Raw genomic sequence first — 18,490 nt, 5'->3', positions numbered from 1 at the left:
TTCAGCCTCTGAGGGTCTCGGCGATGCCTCAGCCTCTGCTTCAGCCTCTGAGGGTCTCGGCGACGCCTCAGCCTCTGCTTCAGCCTCTGAGGGTTCGCCAGGCTCTGGTTCTGCCTCTGAGGGTTCGCCAGGCTCTGCTTCTGCCTCTGAGGGTTCACCAGGCTCTGCTTCTGCCTCTGAGGGTTCGCCAGGCTCAGCTTCAGCCCCCGAGGGTTCGCCAGGCTCTGCTTCAGCCTTTGAGGGTTCGCCAGGCTCTGCTTCTGCCTCTGAGGGTTCGCCAGGCTCCACGCCTCTGGAGTTCCACAGAGTTTCTGGGAGGTCCTCTACTCTGCCACAGCACTGTCTCCCGGGCTCGCTGCGGCAAGTAAGTCTGCATCTTTGCCTGCCACAGCACTGTCTGCCAGGCTCGCTGCACCTCCGCCTATGCCGTCTGCGCTCGCTACAGCAAGGTGTTCTGAGGCAACACCTGACGACCTGGAGCAGGGATTGAGGTTCTATGCATGCCAAATAAAGAGCCTCATAACGACTGGTCTCCTGTATTCCTCTCCTGAGCTGATGGAGAGGATAAGGCAGATTGAGATGGATTATGAAACGGCAGTAAGGTTGTTTTACTGCCGTCCACCTTCATCCACACCAAGCCACATGAGTGCTGCTGCAGAGCAGCCCACGCCAGGACTCCAGGGAGCTGCTGCTGCAGAGCAGCCCACGCCAGGACTCCAGGGAGCTGCTGCAAAGCAGCCCACGCCACGACTCCAGGGAGCTGCTGCTGCAGAGCAGCCCACGTCAGGTCTCCAGAGCACTGCTGCAGAGCAGCCTGACACACCACAGCCATGACATGACGCCTGACCCTAAGTCAGCCTCTGATCACGTCACTGAGGGTCCGGCCGACGCCTCGGCTCCTGCGCACGCCACTGAGGGTCCGGCCGACGCTTCAGCTCCTGCTCACGTCACTGAGGGTCCCGGCGACACCTCAGCTCCTGCTCACGTCACTGAGGGTCCGGCCGACGCTTCAGCTCCTGCTCACGTCACTGAGGGTCCCGGCGACGCCTCAGCCTCTGCTCACGTCACTGAGGGTCCGGCCGACGCCTCAGCTCCTGCTCACGTCACTGAGGGTCCCGGCGACGCCTCGGCTCCTGCGCACGCCACTGAGGGTCCGGCCGACGCCTCAGCTCCTGCTCACGTCACTGAGGGTCCCGGCGACGCCTCAGCCTCTGCTCACGCCACTGAGGGTCCCGGCGACGCCTCAGCCTCTGCTCACGCCACTGAGGGTCTTGGCGACAACTCAGCCTCTGCTCACGTCACTGAGGGTCCGGCCGACGCCTCAGCTCCTGCTCACGTCACTGAGGGTCCCGGCGACGCCTCAGCCTCTGCTCACGCCACTGAGGGTCCCGGCGACGCCTTAGCCTCTGCTCATGCCACTGAGGGTCTTGGCGACAACTCAGCCTCTGCTCACGCCACTGAATGTCTCGGCGATGCCTCTGCTCACGCCACTGAGGGTCTCGAAGACGCCTCTGCTCAGGCCACTGAGGGTCTCAACGACGCCTCTGCTCACGCCACTGAAGGTCTCGGCGACGCCTCAGCCTCTGCTTCAGCCTCTGAGGGTCTCGGCGACGCCTCAGCCTCTGCTTCAGCCTCTGAGGGTCTCGGCGACGCCTCAGCCTCTGCTCACACCACTGAGGGTCTTGGCGACACCTCAGCCTCTGCTCACGCCACTGAATGTCTCGGCGACGCCTCTGCTCACGCCACTGAGGGTCTCGATGACGCCTCTGCTCACGCCACTGAGGGTCTCAACGACGCCTCTGCTCACGCCACTGAAGGTCTCGGCGACGCCTCAGCCTCTGCTTCAGCCTCTGAGGGTCTCGGCAATGCCTCAGCCTCTGCTTCAGCCTCTGAGGGTCTCGGCGACGCCTCAGCCTCTGCTTCAGCCTCTGAGGGTCCCGGCAATGCCTCAGCCTCTGCTCATGCCACTGAGGGTCCCGGCGACGCCTCAGCCTCTGCTCACGCCACTGAGGGTCTTGGCGACGTCTCAGCCTCTGCTCACGCCACTGAGGGTCTCGACGACGCCTCTGCTCACGCCACTGAGGGTCTCGCCGACGCCTCAGCTCCTGCTCACGTTACTGAGGGTCCCGGCGACGCCTCAGCCTCTGCTCACGCCACTGAGGGTCCCGGCGACGCCTCAGCCTCTGCTCACGCCACTGAGGGTCTTGGCGACACCTCAGCCTCTGCTCACGCCACTGAATGTCTCGGCGACGCCTCTGCTCACGCCACTGAGGGTCTCGATGACGCCTCTGCTCACGCCACTGAAGGTCTCGGCGACGCCTCAGCCTCTGCTTCAGCCTCTGAGGGTCTCGGCGATGCCTCAGCCTCTGCTTCAGCCTCTGAGGGTCTCGGCGACGCCTCAGCCTCTGCTTCAGCCTCTGAGGGTTCGCCAGGCTCTGCTTCTGCCTCTGAGGGTTCGCCAGGCTCCACGCCTCTGGAGTTCCACAGAGTTTCTGGGAGGTCCTCTACTCTGCCACAGCACTGTCTCCCGGGCTTGCTGCGGCAAGTAAGCCTGCATCTTTGCCTGCCACAGCACTGTCTGCCAGGCTCGCTGCGGCAAGTAAGCCCGCATCTTCGCCTGCCACAGCACTGTCTCCCAGGCTCGCTGCACCTCCGCCCATGCCGTCTGCGCTCGCTACAGCAAGGTGTTCTGAGGCAACACCTGACGAGCTGGAGCAGGGATTGAGGTTCTATGCATGCCAAATAAAGAGCCTCAGAACGACTGGTCTCCTGTATTCCTCTCCTGAGCTGATGGAGAGGATAAGGCAGATTGAGATGGATTATGAAACGGCAGTAAGGTTGTTTTACTGCCGTCCACCTTCATCCACACCAAGCCACATGAGTGCTGCTGCAGAGCAGCCCATGCCAGGACTCCAGGGAGCTGCTGCAGAGCAGCCCATGTCAGGTCTCCAGAGCGCTGCTGCAGAGCAGCCTGACGCCATGCCACACACACCACAGCCTGACACACCACAGCCATAACATGACGCCTGACCCTAAGTCAGCCTCTGATCACGTCACTGAGGGTCCGGCCGACGCCTCGGCTCCTGCTCACGTCACTGAGGGTCCCGGCGACGCCTCAGCCTCTGCTCACGCCACTGAGGGTCCCGGCGACGCCTCAGCCTCTGCTTCTGCCTCTGAAGGTTCGCCAGGCTCTGCTTCAGCCTCTGAGGGTTTGCCAGGCTCTGCTTCAGCCTCTGAGGGTTCGCCAGGCTCTGCTTCAGCCTCTGAGGGTTTGCCAGGCTCTGCTTCTGCCTCTGAGGGTTCGCCAGGCTCTGCTTCAGCCTCTGAGGGTTCGCCAGGCTCTGCTTCTGCCTCTGAGGGTTCGCCAGGCTCTGCTTCAGCCTCTGAGGGTTCGCCAGGCTCTGCTTCAGCCTCTGAGGGTTCGCCAGACTCTGCTTCAGCCTCTGAGGGTTTGCAAGGCTCTGCTTCTGCCTCTGAGGGTTCGCCAGGCTCTGCTTCAGCCTCTGAGGGTTCGCCAGACTCTGCTTCAGCCTTTGAGGGTTCGCCAGACTCTGCTTCAGCCTCTGAGGGTTCGCCAGGCTCTGCTTCTGCCTCTGAGGGTTCGCCAGGTTCCATGCCTCCGGAGTTCCACAGAGTTTCTGGGAGGTCCTCTACTCTGCTCAGTCAGCCTCCTGATCTACCTGCAGTTTCCCGTCGCAGGCCGCCACGGTCTCTATGCTTCTGTCGGCCTCCATGTCTTTGTCGGAGGCCACCACGGCTTTGCCGCCGACCGCCCGGAACACTGTGGTGCAGGTCCGGTCGCCCGCCGGTTGTTGGGTTGTTGTTTGGACTCTTGTGAGTGTCTGGTATCCGCCCTTAAGGGGGGGGTTCTGTTATGATTTGTGGTTGTTTGGCTTTTGGTTTCTGGTTTTTTCTTATGTTTTTCACAGTTAAGGTTTTGACTCATTCTTTTGTGTATTATTCTTCTTCTTCTTAGATTTTGAATCATGCTTCTGTTATTTTCCTGGTCATGTTTTAGTCTTGTTCATGTTTTGTCAAGTTTGGTTTTGTTTGTATATTAGAGTCTCTGTTTTTGCCGCAGCCACGTTTGTTCTGTCTGTCAATTAAGCTTATTCTGTTCACCTGCTTCAAGTTAATCTGTCTCCTTGCTCCACCTGGTTTTCACTCCATATATACACACCTGTTCAGTTAGTCGTCGTGGAAACATTTTTCTCATGCTCATGTCTTGCTCTCAAACGAAGTCTTGTCTTTTTGATCATGCCATGCCTGTCTTGCCTGCCTGTTTGTTTTGTTCCTGCCTCCTGCTGAGTGTGAGTTTTTGTAATTATTAAACCTTTTTTCACTTACCATCACGATGCCTGCTCGTCTGCATTCTGGGGTCCAATATCTCGCAAACCATAACAGCTCCTAGCAAGAAGAGAAGGCGAATGTAGTCTCCTGTGACTAAATTGAAACTATTTTGGAAAGAAGAGTGACCCATAGTGAGTGAGACATAAAAGATTCATTGTCAGCTGACCATAAACTTTGTTTAGGGGGAAATTATTTTGTTGCATAGGGCAAAGTTAGTGTTAACAGCTTTTCTCTTCATAAATGAAATCATCATTTGAAAACTCCAATTTTTTTTATTTACTCATGTTAATTATGTCAGAAATTAACATTTGTTTTATGATCTGATCTGTAACTATGACAAAAAAGAAGAAATTGGTGATGGGGCATTTACCTTTTTCACAGTACTGTAATTCTGGCCTCTTTTGATATGGATCGGCTTTTGTTTGAACCCTTTTGCCTCACAATGGAAAAAAAAAAACATTTCAGCAGTTTTAACTGGCCACTGGTCTTCCTCAAAGAGGGAAAACCAATAAGTGTATGAAGGCAACCTTTTCCATTGGTAATTAAAGGCTGGGTGCAATCAAGCAGCAGAAAGGTGAAGCAGCGCTAATTTCCATATTTGCATATTGGTCAAACCAATGTGAGGTAAAAGTATAGATGTAAATCTTATGCCAATTTTTTTTTTTTACCTTGAGTCTTTTGATTTCCACTGGCTAGATTAGACAAATTAAAACCACTGAAGTTTGAAAGTCTCTCCAGACCAGAGTCTCAGGGCTGCAGAAAGAGTGTTTTTGGCTCCCTACTACCGAGCAGGAGTGCTGACGTAATTTCTAGGATTCCTAAGAGAAACGGGCTATTTGTCAAATAAAGTGCTTTTAGTCTGGTCCAAGCACTTCTGGTAATGTCATCGCAAATCTTTCAAACTTGTGTCATTATAACTACATGAAAACTTAATACTGATCTGACTTCCATTACATTTGAAATACAGCATACACATTCTGACACAAAGTATAAATAAAGCACCTTCCACATTTATTGGCACCCCTGGAAAAAATTTGTAAAAAGCCTGTAAAAACAGATTTTACACATTTATTTTCAAATAGAAAATAAAATTATAGAAATAATTGTTTAAACAAGATTTTTTGTGGTACACTTATCGGCTGTTTGTTCCTACCAGTTTTACACATCTAGAGAGAAAATTTAGTCCATTCTTTAAGAATCACCCTGTGTTAAACTCTTCCATCTTCCCATCAACTTTCCACCAGCTTTCCTGTCCCTGCTGAAAAAAAAACATCCCGCCAGCGTAATGCTACCATCACTTTATTTTACTGTCAGGATGGTGTGTTTAGATGAAAGTGAAAACAAATAATTTTATAATTTTGTTTTAAAACCTAACCCTGATTTAAGATTCTCCACATTTTCCCACACCCGTCTGCTTTGTTCCCTTATGATGCTGTCTGTGGTGCTAATGTGACAAAATGTGAAAAGGTTCAAGGGATATTAATACTACTTGCAATGTAGTGTAACTATGACATGACAGAGACTGATCACATTTAGCCACTCTTAACAATGAGAAAGATATGACAACATATCATCCAAGCATGGCAACTTGGTGCTAATCTTTCTTAGTTGGGAAATCCCTTCACAAAAATAGCCCCTTGCCTACATTTGAATATATCTACAGTCAGAACAATAATTAAAATGTAAACCCAACATAAACAGGAGGAGGATGGTAACAGGGATGAAAAAGTCCCTTATTCTAAGGCTTTTTACACATCCTCCCCACAGATACCAACAGTAGTGCAGGGCTCTGTATTTTTAGCAGTCATTATAAAAGGGTTAGTATTGTAAAAGGCATGAGGGAATTACTATTACTTTTGCACTTGCACTTTTTGATCCTCCTTCCCCTAGGAAACAACATTCATCCACATTTGATTCTTGCATCCCTTTCTCTACTTTTCCAACAATTACATATTTTGTGTCTTTCCCAGAGCCCACATTTTTTTCCTTAAAATTCCAAAACAATTCTTATTTCTTCATCAGTGATCCCTCTTTCATTTGCATCTTTCCCGGCCTTCCTTCAATTGTAAGCTCACTGGGGGATGCATTATTGATAGGCATCTCTATCTGTGGCATCTGCTCCTTCTCCCACTCTTCCTCCCTTCTCTGTTCTCTCCCTCCTCTCACTCGCTCAGTGTGTGCTGCATCTGATGCAGCTTGGCAGGTACTTAGGCTGACATCAATCTTTAATAAAAACCAAACACACACACACATATGTAAAAATTGTGCTTATACACACAGCAGCCTTCCCAAAATGTTTGTGCATGGGGTGTATAAGAGAAGAGGGGGGCCATGAGGGGGTGGACTATAAAAATAACTTTTCCTTCCTTCTCCTGCTTTCCTTTTCACCTCTCAGTCTATCCTGATGGGGTGTAGACAAATGCTGGACTGCAGTTAAATGCTAATCACTGCTTTTAAATAAAAAGGACAGCACTAAACCTAGGTCACCGATGACCGGGTGAGAGCAGAACAAATGTTGGTGATACACCCAGCGAAGAACAAAGACTTGAAAAGTCTGACATTCAACTTAACACAGCCGCAGTGCATCTCTGCTCGCACAGAAGCATTCAAGGCCTGGGAAATCAAACAGTCAAGGAAAAAAAAAGAAAGACCAAACCATCAAGTGAAAACGCTGACCTACATTGCAGCATATTTAGTGTTTCTGTTTCTCACTGCACTTCATCTGTTTAGCGTCACAGCCAGTTTCAGCTGATAGCTCTGCAGACAGATGGCAAGATAAAGAAAAGAGTCGAGAAAAGCACAAGGACACTACGATGTTGATTGACCTGACACAACGGCAGCGGCAGCGAGGAGGAAGATGATGGTTATCTGAAGGGTGCTGACACCTGTTTAACGCACCGAGTCGACATGTCTCATTATAAAACCAGGAAAGGCTGACTCCCACAGTATGAACAGTTTTTTTGAACACTGCAGGAATGTGCTTAATTACATAATGTAGCCTCCTTAAGAGAAACACCACAGCTGTTTGGCTTCTTTGTGTAAGTGACGGAGATGAACAAGATAAAAAAAAAAAAAAAAACAATGATCAGGCAAACAGCTGTAGTAAGCCTGGGCTGATAATAAAATCAAAGGGTCATCCTTTTCTAGGACATTCTGCTTCCGACTTGTCAAGTTCCAGAGGCTCCTGAAGCTTAAATGAGTGGTAACAAGACAATTAGCATTTCCCCTTGAACACGAGGATGGAGGCCGCTCAGCAAATCCATATGTTTAGAAATGTCACAGTATTGATTTGACTTATAATTTCAATACCACGTTTGAAAACTGCTTGCATTTTTAAATATGTATATGCTGGAGTTATTGCCTTCCTTGAATTTAGGCTAGCAGGAATTGTTAAGAAAGCATCATATTTTTGCAGAAAATCTGCACTATGAAATATGGTGCATGTTTAGGTTTAATTTAATGTCTGCCATGACTTTGCCATGACACGGTTGCCAATATATGTCAAATGAGCTAAAACAGTCCCTAGCAATTTCATACTTTTTTATTTTTCATTATTTTCAGGCCCACTTCTTTTTCTGGAAGGAAAATAAGCTGCCTTTCATGGGACCCTTTGTACCAACCATGCATCAATTCATTCCTGCATTGGGGACTTGTCTGAAAACTTTAATAACCAATTATTTAAAATAATTTTCTAGAATCTACTCATGCAGTTAAGCACAGAATATTTCACAACCCTTTCAGCTTTAATTTTAGCTTTAAAGTAATCTTTCATTTTACCAGCATGTTCTTTCACTGTGATGGACTGGCAACCTGCCCAGGGATTATCCATCATCTTATCCAGAGACCTCTGGAGATAAATATCAGCCACCCTACCGTCAAAATGCCAGTGGAAACATGCTAAAGATTTGTCAGTATTTATAAGATGGGACTGATAGCTGTAATGCAATTTTTCTAATTGGTTTAGTTCATTTCTGAGAGATATCTGTGTAATTTTCTATAAATAAAAAAAACAATTTAAGCCTAAATCTCTATGAATAACTCCAGGTTTGACTTTATCTACTGTAAGAAAATTAGGTTTTGTGACTCAAATAAACAGAACCACTACTAATGGAAGTAGCGTGTAATATCAGGTATTTAGAAAATATCACACAATTAAAATAAATTATCTGCGAGATTTAATTTTTTATACTTAACCATCAAAAGACATAAACTGATTAGTTAAAAAACAGCACGAAACTGTTTGTTGACTACAAATGGAAGTAGGTTGGGATGAAAATGCAATGTGTGGCTACAAAATAAAGGTATGTCTTGGTGAAAAGGTGAGCTGACTCAGTGTCAAATGTAATGTAATGTCAAAAATAAAACTGTCCACTATTGTTTGCGTAAAAATCTCCAAGTAATGGCTCTGCATGGTTTCTGAAATGCTTGCTGTAACTTCTGACCTTTAGGGAGCACTTGAAGTTTTTTTAGTTTAAAGAAGGTTAAACATATATATAAAAAATGTATTTACAGTACAATATGTTTTTGTTGTTTTTTTTCATTTTAAGAATGACATGGACGTGATGCTTGTCCAATGGTTAAACATGGTGTTTGCTGTTTATAATGCCATGGTTCCTCATCCTGAAACTTTCAAGCTTCTTACCAAACATCACGTAACACATCCATTATCACCCTTTGGTTTGAAGAAACTCCACTTCACCAGCCCAACAAATTTTTCACACAGTACCAATGACAAGTAGATGTTTGCACTCACAATTCTTTCTCTTCCTTGTAACTTTTCACCATCATTCCCATCAGATAATGAAAGACCTTCAAGTTAATATCCGATCTCATTAATTTGTGAGGACATAACAAAAAGTGTGAACTGGTATGAAATATTATGCCCACAAACCCATGAACGTTAAGTTTTACAAACTTTGACACATCCATCTAGCATCTTGGACAGCAGGTCCAGGACCAAAGCCCAGCTTATTTCAGGGGTTCTCAAGTTGATCCAGGGCCAGAACCGATCTACAGTCCTTGCAGTGTAATCTGGGTTCAGCTCTGGGTCTCTTACTAGGACATGGCCAGAAAAACCTCTAATGGGATGTGTAGAGGAGGCATCCTGAGCAGATGTCTGTACCATCTCATCTGACTCGTTTTGATGCGTAGGAGCAGTGTCTCTACAACGAGCCCCCTTCAGATTTACAAATTTTAAAGTGGACAAATATGTCAGTATCCTGATGTGCACGAAAAGACCTGCAGGGGCATTTGCATCAAAATGTGACTGAAGGTGGCTAAATACAAACACATGAAACTTTCAGTATGACGACTTATACTCATGGATGGAAGAAGCTGGACACTACCGACTGCTCTTGTTAAGTTTCCCAGATTGGAGATGAGCCACAATGTCTCCAGAGCTGCTCAAAGTTTGATCCCAGTTTATATTAGAACACGTGCACCTGTCCTAAACAGCAGCCGCAACTCCAAATAAAGTCTTATGTCAGTGTATTCTAATATAACAATAACCAGGCACCAAAGCAGAGTACACCAGGAACAGTTGGAGGAAATTAGATATTACGTCCTACCTTTAAATGACTGCATCACAATGGCTGATCATTTTTCTATTTATTCTCTGTGTTAAAATGTTTTGACGACTAAATCTGCCCTATTCAGCCTCTCATAGCATGTGGTTTTGTTGTGCTGAAATCTGACCGAGATTTTATTAAAGTGAGAATAGTAAGATGGGTAGAGATGAGTTTGATAAATGAATCCTTGCAAGAAAGTGATAGATGGGGAGCATTAGGGAAAAACTGTAAGAAAAACACAATACAGTGGGTGGTTGTGACTTGAAGACGAGTGCATGGAGAATGCAGATGGTTGGACTCATTCTGCACTGGAGTGACGCCAATGAACCGGTAACGCTAAATTATGGCCTTATTTCCTTCAGCCAGCAGCCCAGGGGTGTGATTTTATAGCACTGATCTATCATCACCTTCATGCTGAAGACATCATAATGAAGCCATACACTGAGTGTAGGGTAGAGAAGGGGTCAAACAGAGATGCAGGCAAGAAACATTTGGGAAAATGTCATGTTATTTCCTGTCTTTGCCCTAAGACAGACCATTACTAATAATATAGTCCTGTTCTTTATTAATTGGATGGTTCTATTTCTAGATAAAAGCAGACTCGGCTCACAGCTGTGAGACTGTTGTTACTTCTTTTCCACCTTCTGTCTTTTCTCCAGTATTATCCTTCTTGTCATTACCTTTAAGTATTTTCCATCTCTCCCCGGTTCAGTTTGTCAGTGTTCCTTCTTCACTTCTTGGAATTCATCACTTCTCACTTGCATAACTCCTAATCTGCCATTCTCTCCCTCCCTCCACGGTACGTTTTCTTTCCTTCCCAGTTTCTCTTTAATTCATACTTTCTCTGTGCTTAACTGTGTGAGTGTAGTATTTGTTCTCACATTCTCCCTGCTACCAGGTGTTGTTCAGACTACAGCCACACATGACCACGTTTCAGGTCTTACTATGTTTGTCATAACATTGTTTCAATAAAAATATGAGTTTCCCTACAATACCTTTTGTTGACAATTGGCATGTTGGACATCCCATAGATTGTAAAATAATTAGGCTCTACTGCAACCCATTGACAAGTACAACACTTATAGAGACTGTGCACAAACAAGTGGTAACTAAGGATTTACACTTACTTATGTGACAGATGTTGCTTCCTTCCTGAGTGTTGTTTGATCTCTTACATCTGAATGAAGACTTTATTTAATTGATACCCTCTCGACAAGATAAATCTATTTTACTTCATCAAATATCTTGACAATGTATCCAATGTCAAGGAATTAGTTGTTACCAGTCTCCTTGGTGGTTAATCTAAGAATCACTCTTACATTTTAAGTGTAATAACATCCAAGCATTGTCCAACAGGCAAGAAAAGGTCTACTAAAGCTACCAAACATGCAACATGCAACAGTAGCCATGGAAGTGATTGTAACACCAGAATTCATTGATTTGGTGGTGTGACCCAATACTTTTGGCAATATTTTGTATTTTGGAAACTAAAGGAGCACACCTTTACACTTAAGGTAACACAGTTTGAAATAACAGACAGCATGATAGAGGATGCTTTTGATTTCTGAAAATCAGCTGACTGCAGGCCCTACCTCTGCTGACAGCCAGACTAATTACCAGCTAATGACAGGTTGTTATACTCCCAGTGTTACTGTGAAATGAGCACATTATATAAATGGGTTACTGTTTTAGGTGACAATGACTTTCAGTTTCATCTAACTCCTTGTGTGAGCAATGACTGAAATATAATTTAATCCTTGTTGTCCAGTATATTGTTAGTTGAAGGAAACTGGCAAATCATTTTCAATATCATGGGATAGTCTCACCTAATCACTATGTCCAGCAGTCATTGGGTTTGAGGCAGGTACACCCTGGAGAGGTTGTTAGTATTTCACAGGGCATTTTATAAACCCAAATGTTAGTTAAGAGTTCACAAAATATTTAACTTATTTAATAGCCGATCATGTTTCCACGTCAGAGAGAATGGTTCATGTCTATCTTTTCAGGTTTGAACACAGGGCTGGATGGCCCCTAACCCTATTTTTTTTTACCAGCTCCTTCTTTGTTTGGCCTGCCTAATGTTAATCAATCATTTTACTCTTCTGAAATATGTTTTCATGTTTTGCATAAAATAAAATATAAACTGACAGTCAGAACAGCCAGTCACTAAACTCTTGAAATGAAACAATCAGAAACACTGCTGGATATTTGAAATACAGTACGTGGATGTGGAAAATTTAAACAGCAATGTAGAGCCATACTTTCAGTAGACGTTAGGCAAAAAGCTGAAATCTGTATATAGCTTTTCATACAAAGAGCCACAATGCAGAGGTCATTGTTATTCATCAACTGAGAACCACCAAAGTTATCAGAGAATAAAAACTATGACAAAACAGCTCCACTTTATTGCCTTTATAACTTAGGCTGTCAACAGTACAGCTGTAAAGTAACATCTTAATGCCCGCTGTATAATGTGACGTCATGGACACTATCAAGGCACACTCTGTCATAATAATAAATTGATGCACTCGATGTGCATCTCTTCTCCAGCCTCTGTGTTTTTGTGTCAGAGCTGTTCATAGCATCTCCTTTTGCTCTTCCTAAAAGTGGGTCTAAACTTACTTTAGTTTTCAAGTTAGGTATGTCAAGTGAGGGGATGGTCCACTAACAGAAAATAAATTGAAAATGTTTCAGTCACAGTATATCTCATATGTACATACAAGTAAACTGGATTTAATCAGTCTGGCAGTACTTACACTCTCTCTTTGAGCATTCAATGGCAATACCAAAACCAGTAAGAAGGAAAACTGACAATTGAAGAAAGATAATCTGATTTTTTATATATTTTGTTGTGCAAATTACTGTTTCATATTCTTGTTAACATAATTTCTCACAGTATTAAAAGACTAAATCCAATTTAACATGGTTAAAATGATCATTTTTATGTTTAAGGTATCTTAAAGGGTTGTTTTGATGGGTTCTAGGAGCTTGTTTCTGCAAAAACGTCTACTTCCTTCATAAAGTTTAGTTGAGGATTGTCACACAAGGGTTAAACCTCCTTTGCCAGCATACCATTCATGAATGTGTCCTCATCCCACATATTCATGTTTCCTACTCATTGGAGTAACACATTAAACATTGCCAGAGGATCTGGTAATCCGGAGAGACTTCAAAAGCTAGCCACCTCAAACAACAGAGATGTGTAAATTTTATCCACGACCAAGATGTGCCATTTCCTTAAACGGTCTGATCAAGTATGCCAGTGAGATTGTAGCAAAATCCTTCATTTTATTTTTGTCAACATTGCCTGTTTGTCAGGAAGATTCTGTTTATCTGCTGTTATATTTATATATGGTCCTAGCTAGAATGCGAAGACTCATCTGTAAAAAATATCTAATTTTGTCAGAAAGACGCCTGTTGCTTTCTCTGCCTTTTCAAACTAATAATGGGCAAATGGACCAAGTCCAATAAAGTAACAATGTACTTTTCCAACTGGACATACGTTGGGAATGTTCTGTGTTATTCTGCTGATGTAGAACTGGATACAAAGAGATGTGGATGAGAGAACGTCAAACCTCCCCAAGACAGCATCAGATTAAAGGAAGATCTTTTCATACAAGGCTTAACAAAACTCTAATGAGGTCTAAATAACTATTTCACATTGACCTGTTGAATACATATGAAACTGGTGAATGTTCCTTCATCACTTTAGACACCCTTGTTTTCCAATCAGTTAGAGTAGGTTGTTTGTCCTTGTATTTGTTTTTACTCAGTTTATCACTAACTGTAATTATTGCAAATGTATTGATTAATAATAGATTTAAACTTTGATGGTTAGCTCATGGAGAAGTGTTAAGATGACATGTTCTTAATTCTGACTGGAAATAAATCAGAGCACTGACATAAATTAAACTCCTGGGGCCTGGTCTTTAAAAGGTTTGCGTGTGGTTTTGTACATGCAAACCTATTTGCGTCCGCAAAGCTGATCTACAAATGAGGTGCTAATCTGATTGCGTGTAAAATCAACGGAACAGCGGGCGCAAACTGTTAGCGTGTATTCATAAATATGCAAAACATATGATAATGACCCAAATTTATGGGAGGGGGAAATGCAAATGTAATTCCTTACCACCCACAATGCGATTTATCAAACCTGAAACAGATAGCAGGTGCTGTTTTTGTGTCTAGATTTAGCAAGTTTGAAATGCAGAAACTAACTGGAACGCAAAAATGTCTGCTGTCTCTAGCGAGAAGGAGGCACAGATTGTAGAGCAATTGGAGTTGGATCAGTTGGATTATGTTTTTTGAATGTGAACATATGCCAGGGGAGGGTTTATACAGTAAAAAATGATTTTGCGTCACCAAAAACTAATTTAAACAATTAAACACAATGTGGACAGTTATGTGACGTTATGTTTTAAAACTAGCAAAGCTATAATAAATATACAGATAGCCAACTCTAACAACATACTATTTTTATGTTGATAATCTTACATTCAGGCCTAAATATTGTGGGTGATTATGATATACTCCAACTATTCTAGATCATCTAGACGCAAGATGGCACCGACGATGGCAGCCTCAGAGCTTCGCTCTTTCTTTGTTTTTGTATTTTGTGTGTTTTTATGTTTTTCGAGCCACAGTACTGTGGTCTCGGGCCACAATTCTGTGGTCTCATTCAGTAGAGAGGAACTTCTCAACATCAGAGAGTCCTCTTGGGATTTTTTCACAATCTTTCATTGATCCGAGGTTCACTGAGCTCCTGGCAAGCGGAACTGCGGCACTCTATGGGATACTGCGCCGAAAGCGCCGGACGGGTAAATGTGCTGGCGTACTGGTAAAACCCCGCAAAAGAAGACTTTGCACACCATTGCCTTCAGTCCATCTGGCAAATGTCCGCTCTCTAAGCAACAAGATGGACGAGCTGCTTCTTCTCACCGGTAAAAACACGGCCTTCCGCGAATCAGCGATTCTCTGCTTTACCGAGACATTGCTGAGTGAAAACATCCCGGAGCGCTCAATGCTGATGCCGGGCTTCCAGCTGTTCAGAGTGGATCGCAGCGCGGAGCTATTGAGGAAGAAATGAGGAGGCGGAATCTACTTTTATATAAACGAAGGTTGGTGCAGAGACATAAAAGTGCTGGGGAAAACATGTAGCCCTGATCTGGAGTCATTTTCCGTAATCTGTAAACCGTTTTATTCACCGACAGAGTTTTCCTCGTTTATAATAATTGGCTCATATATTCCACCGCATGGCTGCACTTCTGCCGCGGAAAAACATCTTGCTGAGCTGATTACAGACGTGGAGAAAAAACGTACGGACTCTTTCATCATAATACTGGGAGATTTTAACAGAGCAAACCTCTCCAATGAACTCCCCAAATACAGACAACATATTAAGTGTCCCACCAGAGACAAAAACACACTGGACCATTGTTACACAGCTTTAAAGGACTCATATCATGCTTTACCAGGGCTGCTCTGGGTTTTTCTGATCATTCTCTTATCCACCTCATCCCAACCTACAGGCAGAAACTAAGAGCTTCCAAACCCACGGTTCACACTGTTAAGAAGTGGACTGAAGAATCAAAGCAGATGCTACAGGCCTGCTTTGAATGCACAGACTGGACTGTTTTTGAAACCTCAGCCACTGACTTAAACCAACTAACTGATTTGGTGACATCATACATCCGTTTCTGTGAGGACATGTGTGTGCAGACCAAGACCTTTGGGAACAACAAGCCATGGTTTACTCCACACCTCAGGAATCTGCACAAGGACAAGGAAGAAGCTCACAGCAGTGGAGATTGGGCGCGGTACAGGCAGGCCAGGAACAGACTAACAAAGGAGATCAAAGCAGCCAAGAGAAGCTACAGTGAGAAGCTTAAGAACAGCCTTTCTACTGTCGACACTTGCTGTATGGACTGGTCTGAGAAACCTGACTGCCTACAGGAGCCCCCTCACCCATCCTGAACAGAATCCTCGCCTGTCAAACCGTCTGAATGGCTTCTACTGCAGACATGACAGGAAGCCATTCACACCTCAAACCATCTCCTCCGCATCCCATTCACGAACAAATTCCTCTCATAAAATAACCAACCCCCTACCTTCAGATCCTCTGCCTGCACTAAAGATCTCAGAGGAAGATGTAAATAGACTCTTTCAGCGCATGAAAACAAAGAAAGCTGGTCTCCCTATCATGCCTGAAAGCCTGTGCAAATCAACTCGCCCCGATCTTCACCCGGATCTTTAACAAGTCACTGGAGACATTTGAGGTCCCCTCCTGCTTCAAACGATCCACCATCATCCCAGTGCCCAAGAAACCCACCATCCTACGATTAAATGACTACAGGCCTGTAGCCCTGATGTCTGTGGTCATGAAATCCTTTGAGTGTTGAAGCACCTGAAAGACATCACAGGCCCCATGCTGGACCCCCTGCAATTTGCTTACCGAGCACACAGGTCGGCAGATGATGCTGTCAACTTAGGTCTACACTTCATCCTGCAACACCTCCACCGTCCAGGGACGTACACCAGGACCCTTTCTGTAGACTTCAGCTCGGCCTTCAACACCATCATACCAGACATCCTCCACCAGAAGCTCACCCAGCTCAACGTCCCAGCCTCCACCTGTCAGTGGATCAACAGCTTCCTGACAGACCGACAGCAGCAGGTGAGACTGGGGAGCATCTTCTCCTGAACCAGATCAATAAGTACTGGTGCCCCCCAGGGATGTGTTCTATCCCCACTCCTCTTCTCCCTCTATACAAATGACTGCACCTCAGCGGACTCGTCCGTGAAACTCCTGAAGTTTGCAGATGACACCACTGTCATTGGTCTGATCCAGGACGGTGATGAGTCTGCATATAGACAGGAGGTGGACCGGCTGGTACACTGGTGTGGTCAGAACTACCTGGAACTCAACCCACTCAAGACTGTGGAAATGGTGGTGGACGTTCGGAGAACACCACCCCCATAAACCCCCCTCACCATCCTCAACAACACCGTGTCGGCTGTGGACCACATCAGGTTCTTAGGAACCACCATCTCTGAGGACCTGAGATGGTCTTCACACATAGACACTGTTCGAAAGAAGGCCCAGCAGAGACTGTACTTCCTGAGGCAACTCAAGAAGTTCAACCTTACACGCGCGCACATATGGAGGAGGGCGCACGCCACTCTGGGCACTGCTCTGCCCTCCTGCTCAGTAGACAGTAATCCAATATTTTGATTAAAGGCGAAGCAGAATGTAGTCATTGCCTCACTGGGTCTGTCTGGACCTCAAACATAAACCATCTGCTCGCAGAACAACTCCAAACTCAGTGGAATTACGCATTCAGAAGCGACACATGCAAATGAACAGAGAGGGGAAATAATCTTGTCACGGCAGATAGTGCAATGACAAACATGCTGCTGTGAATAGCGACGACAAAAGTTAACAAACTGTAACAGTGCAGAAAACCAGGAGCAGACAGGAACATAAGGTAAAAATCAACAACTGGATCATTCCCAATGATGCAGCGCAACAACCCCTGTGTGTTTAAACTGCCACAGCTTTTGTTTGCTTTTTGTCTTGTACAGCTGGGGGCAGTAGCACACGCAGTTTCCTCACTTGAATAGGGTGGTCTGCACCTCTTTTGCACCTGTTATCCCTAGCACGTGCAATCTTTGAAAATAGTGCACAACATGCCCACTTATTGCACATGCAATTTTTTTTGTACGAGCAATTTAGCATACCCTATGTGGGATCTTTGAAGATAAGGGCTCTCGTCTTTTAAAATGTGTGAAAGTAATCTTTCCTTGGGAGGGCAAAAATAAAAGTCAGATTGACTGATTGATTAATTGGTTTCATAAAAATATGATACAGATTAATTAAGAAGGTAATTATTCATAGGAGGCTAGCTCCCTGGTTTAATTCAGAGCTACGTACTTTAAAGCACAATATTAGAAAATTGGAGAGAAAATGGCATTCTACACACCTAGAGGAGTCCTACTTAATCTGGAAAAATAGCCTACTGTTGTATAAAAAGATACTTCACCAAGCTAGAACAGCTTATTTCTCATCATTAATAGAAGAGAACAAGAATAATCCTAGGTTTCTCTTTAGTACAATTGCTAAACTTACACAGAGTCATAGTTCTGTTGAGCCATCCATTCCCTTAGCTCTCAGCAATCATGACAAAATAAAATAGATTCTATTAAAATGAAAATCTTTGACATACTCCCGAAGATGATTACTTCATCCTCAGCAATTGAGACAACATTGGAAGTAACTGTAGAACCTGATTTGTGTTTGGACTGTTTTGATCCTGTGGAGCTTCCTGAGTTATCAAAAATATTAGCTTCATCTAAACCTTCAACTTGTATGTTAGACCCAATCCCAACCAAATTATTTAAGGAAGTGTTCCCTCTGATTACCAGCCCCCTTTTAGGTATGATTAACCTATCCTTAGTAAATGGATATGTACCACAGGCTTTTAAGGTAGCTGTAATTAAACCTTTACTTAAGAAACCTTCACCTAATTGAGATGACTTGAAATATTACAGACCTATATCCAATCTTCCATTCTTAT

At 44.6% G+C, this 18,490-nt stretch overlaps 1 protein-coding gene across 4 annotated transcripts in view; it reads right to left on the bottom strand.

Annotated features, from left to right (window-relative positions):
- The window catches only part of ankrd13b (ankyrin repeat domain 13B), a 96,499-nt gene that overhangs the window by 43,662 nt on the left and 34,347 nt on the right, over positions 1–18,490 (bottom strand). For 2 of the 4 annotated variants that reach the window (XR_007042479.1, XM_047392656.1), the window contains exon 2: positions 4,348–4,407. The exons of the other annotated variants lie outside the window; for them this stretch is intronic. Coding sequence is in view for 1 of the 2 variants with exons in the window: in XM_047392656.1 (XP_047248612.1) it covers positions 4,348–4,407 (60 nt within the window). In the remaining variant the exon portion in view is untranslated. The remainder of the gene's footprint in view (positions 1–4,347; positions 4,408–18,490) is intronic. 4 annotated transcript variants of the gene reach the window in all.

Source organism: Girardinichthys multiradiatus, chromosome 18 (genome assembly GCF_021462225.1).
Source record: "Girardinichthys multiradiatus isolate DD_20200921_A chromosome 18, DD_fGirMul_XY1, whole genome shotgun sequence".
Taxonomy (NCBI): Eukaryota; Metazoa; Chordata; class Actinopteri; order Cyprinodontiformes; family Goodeidae; genus Girardinichthys; species Girardinichthys multiradiatus.
Note: the sequence above shows the minus strand (reverse complement) of the source record. Positions and strands in the feature narration are given on the sequence as shown.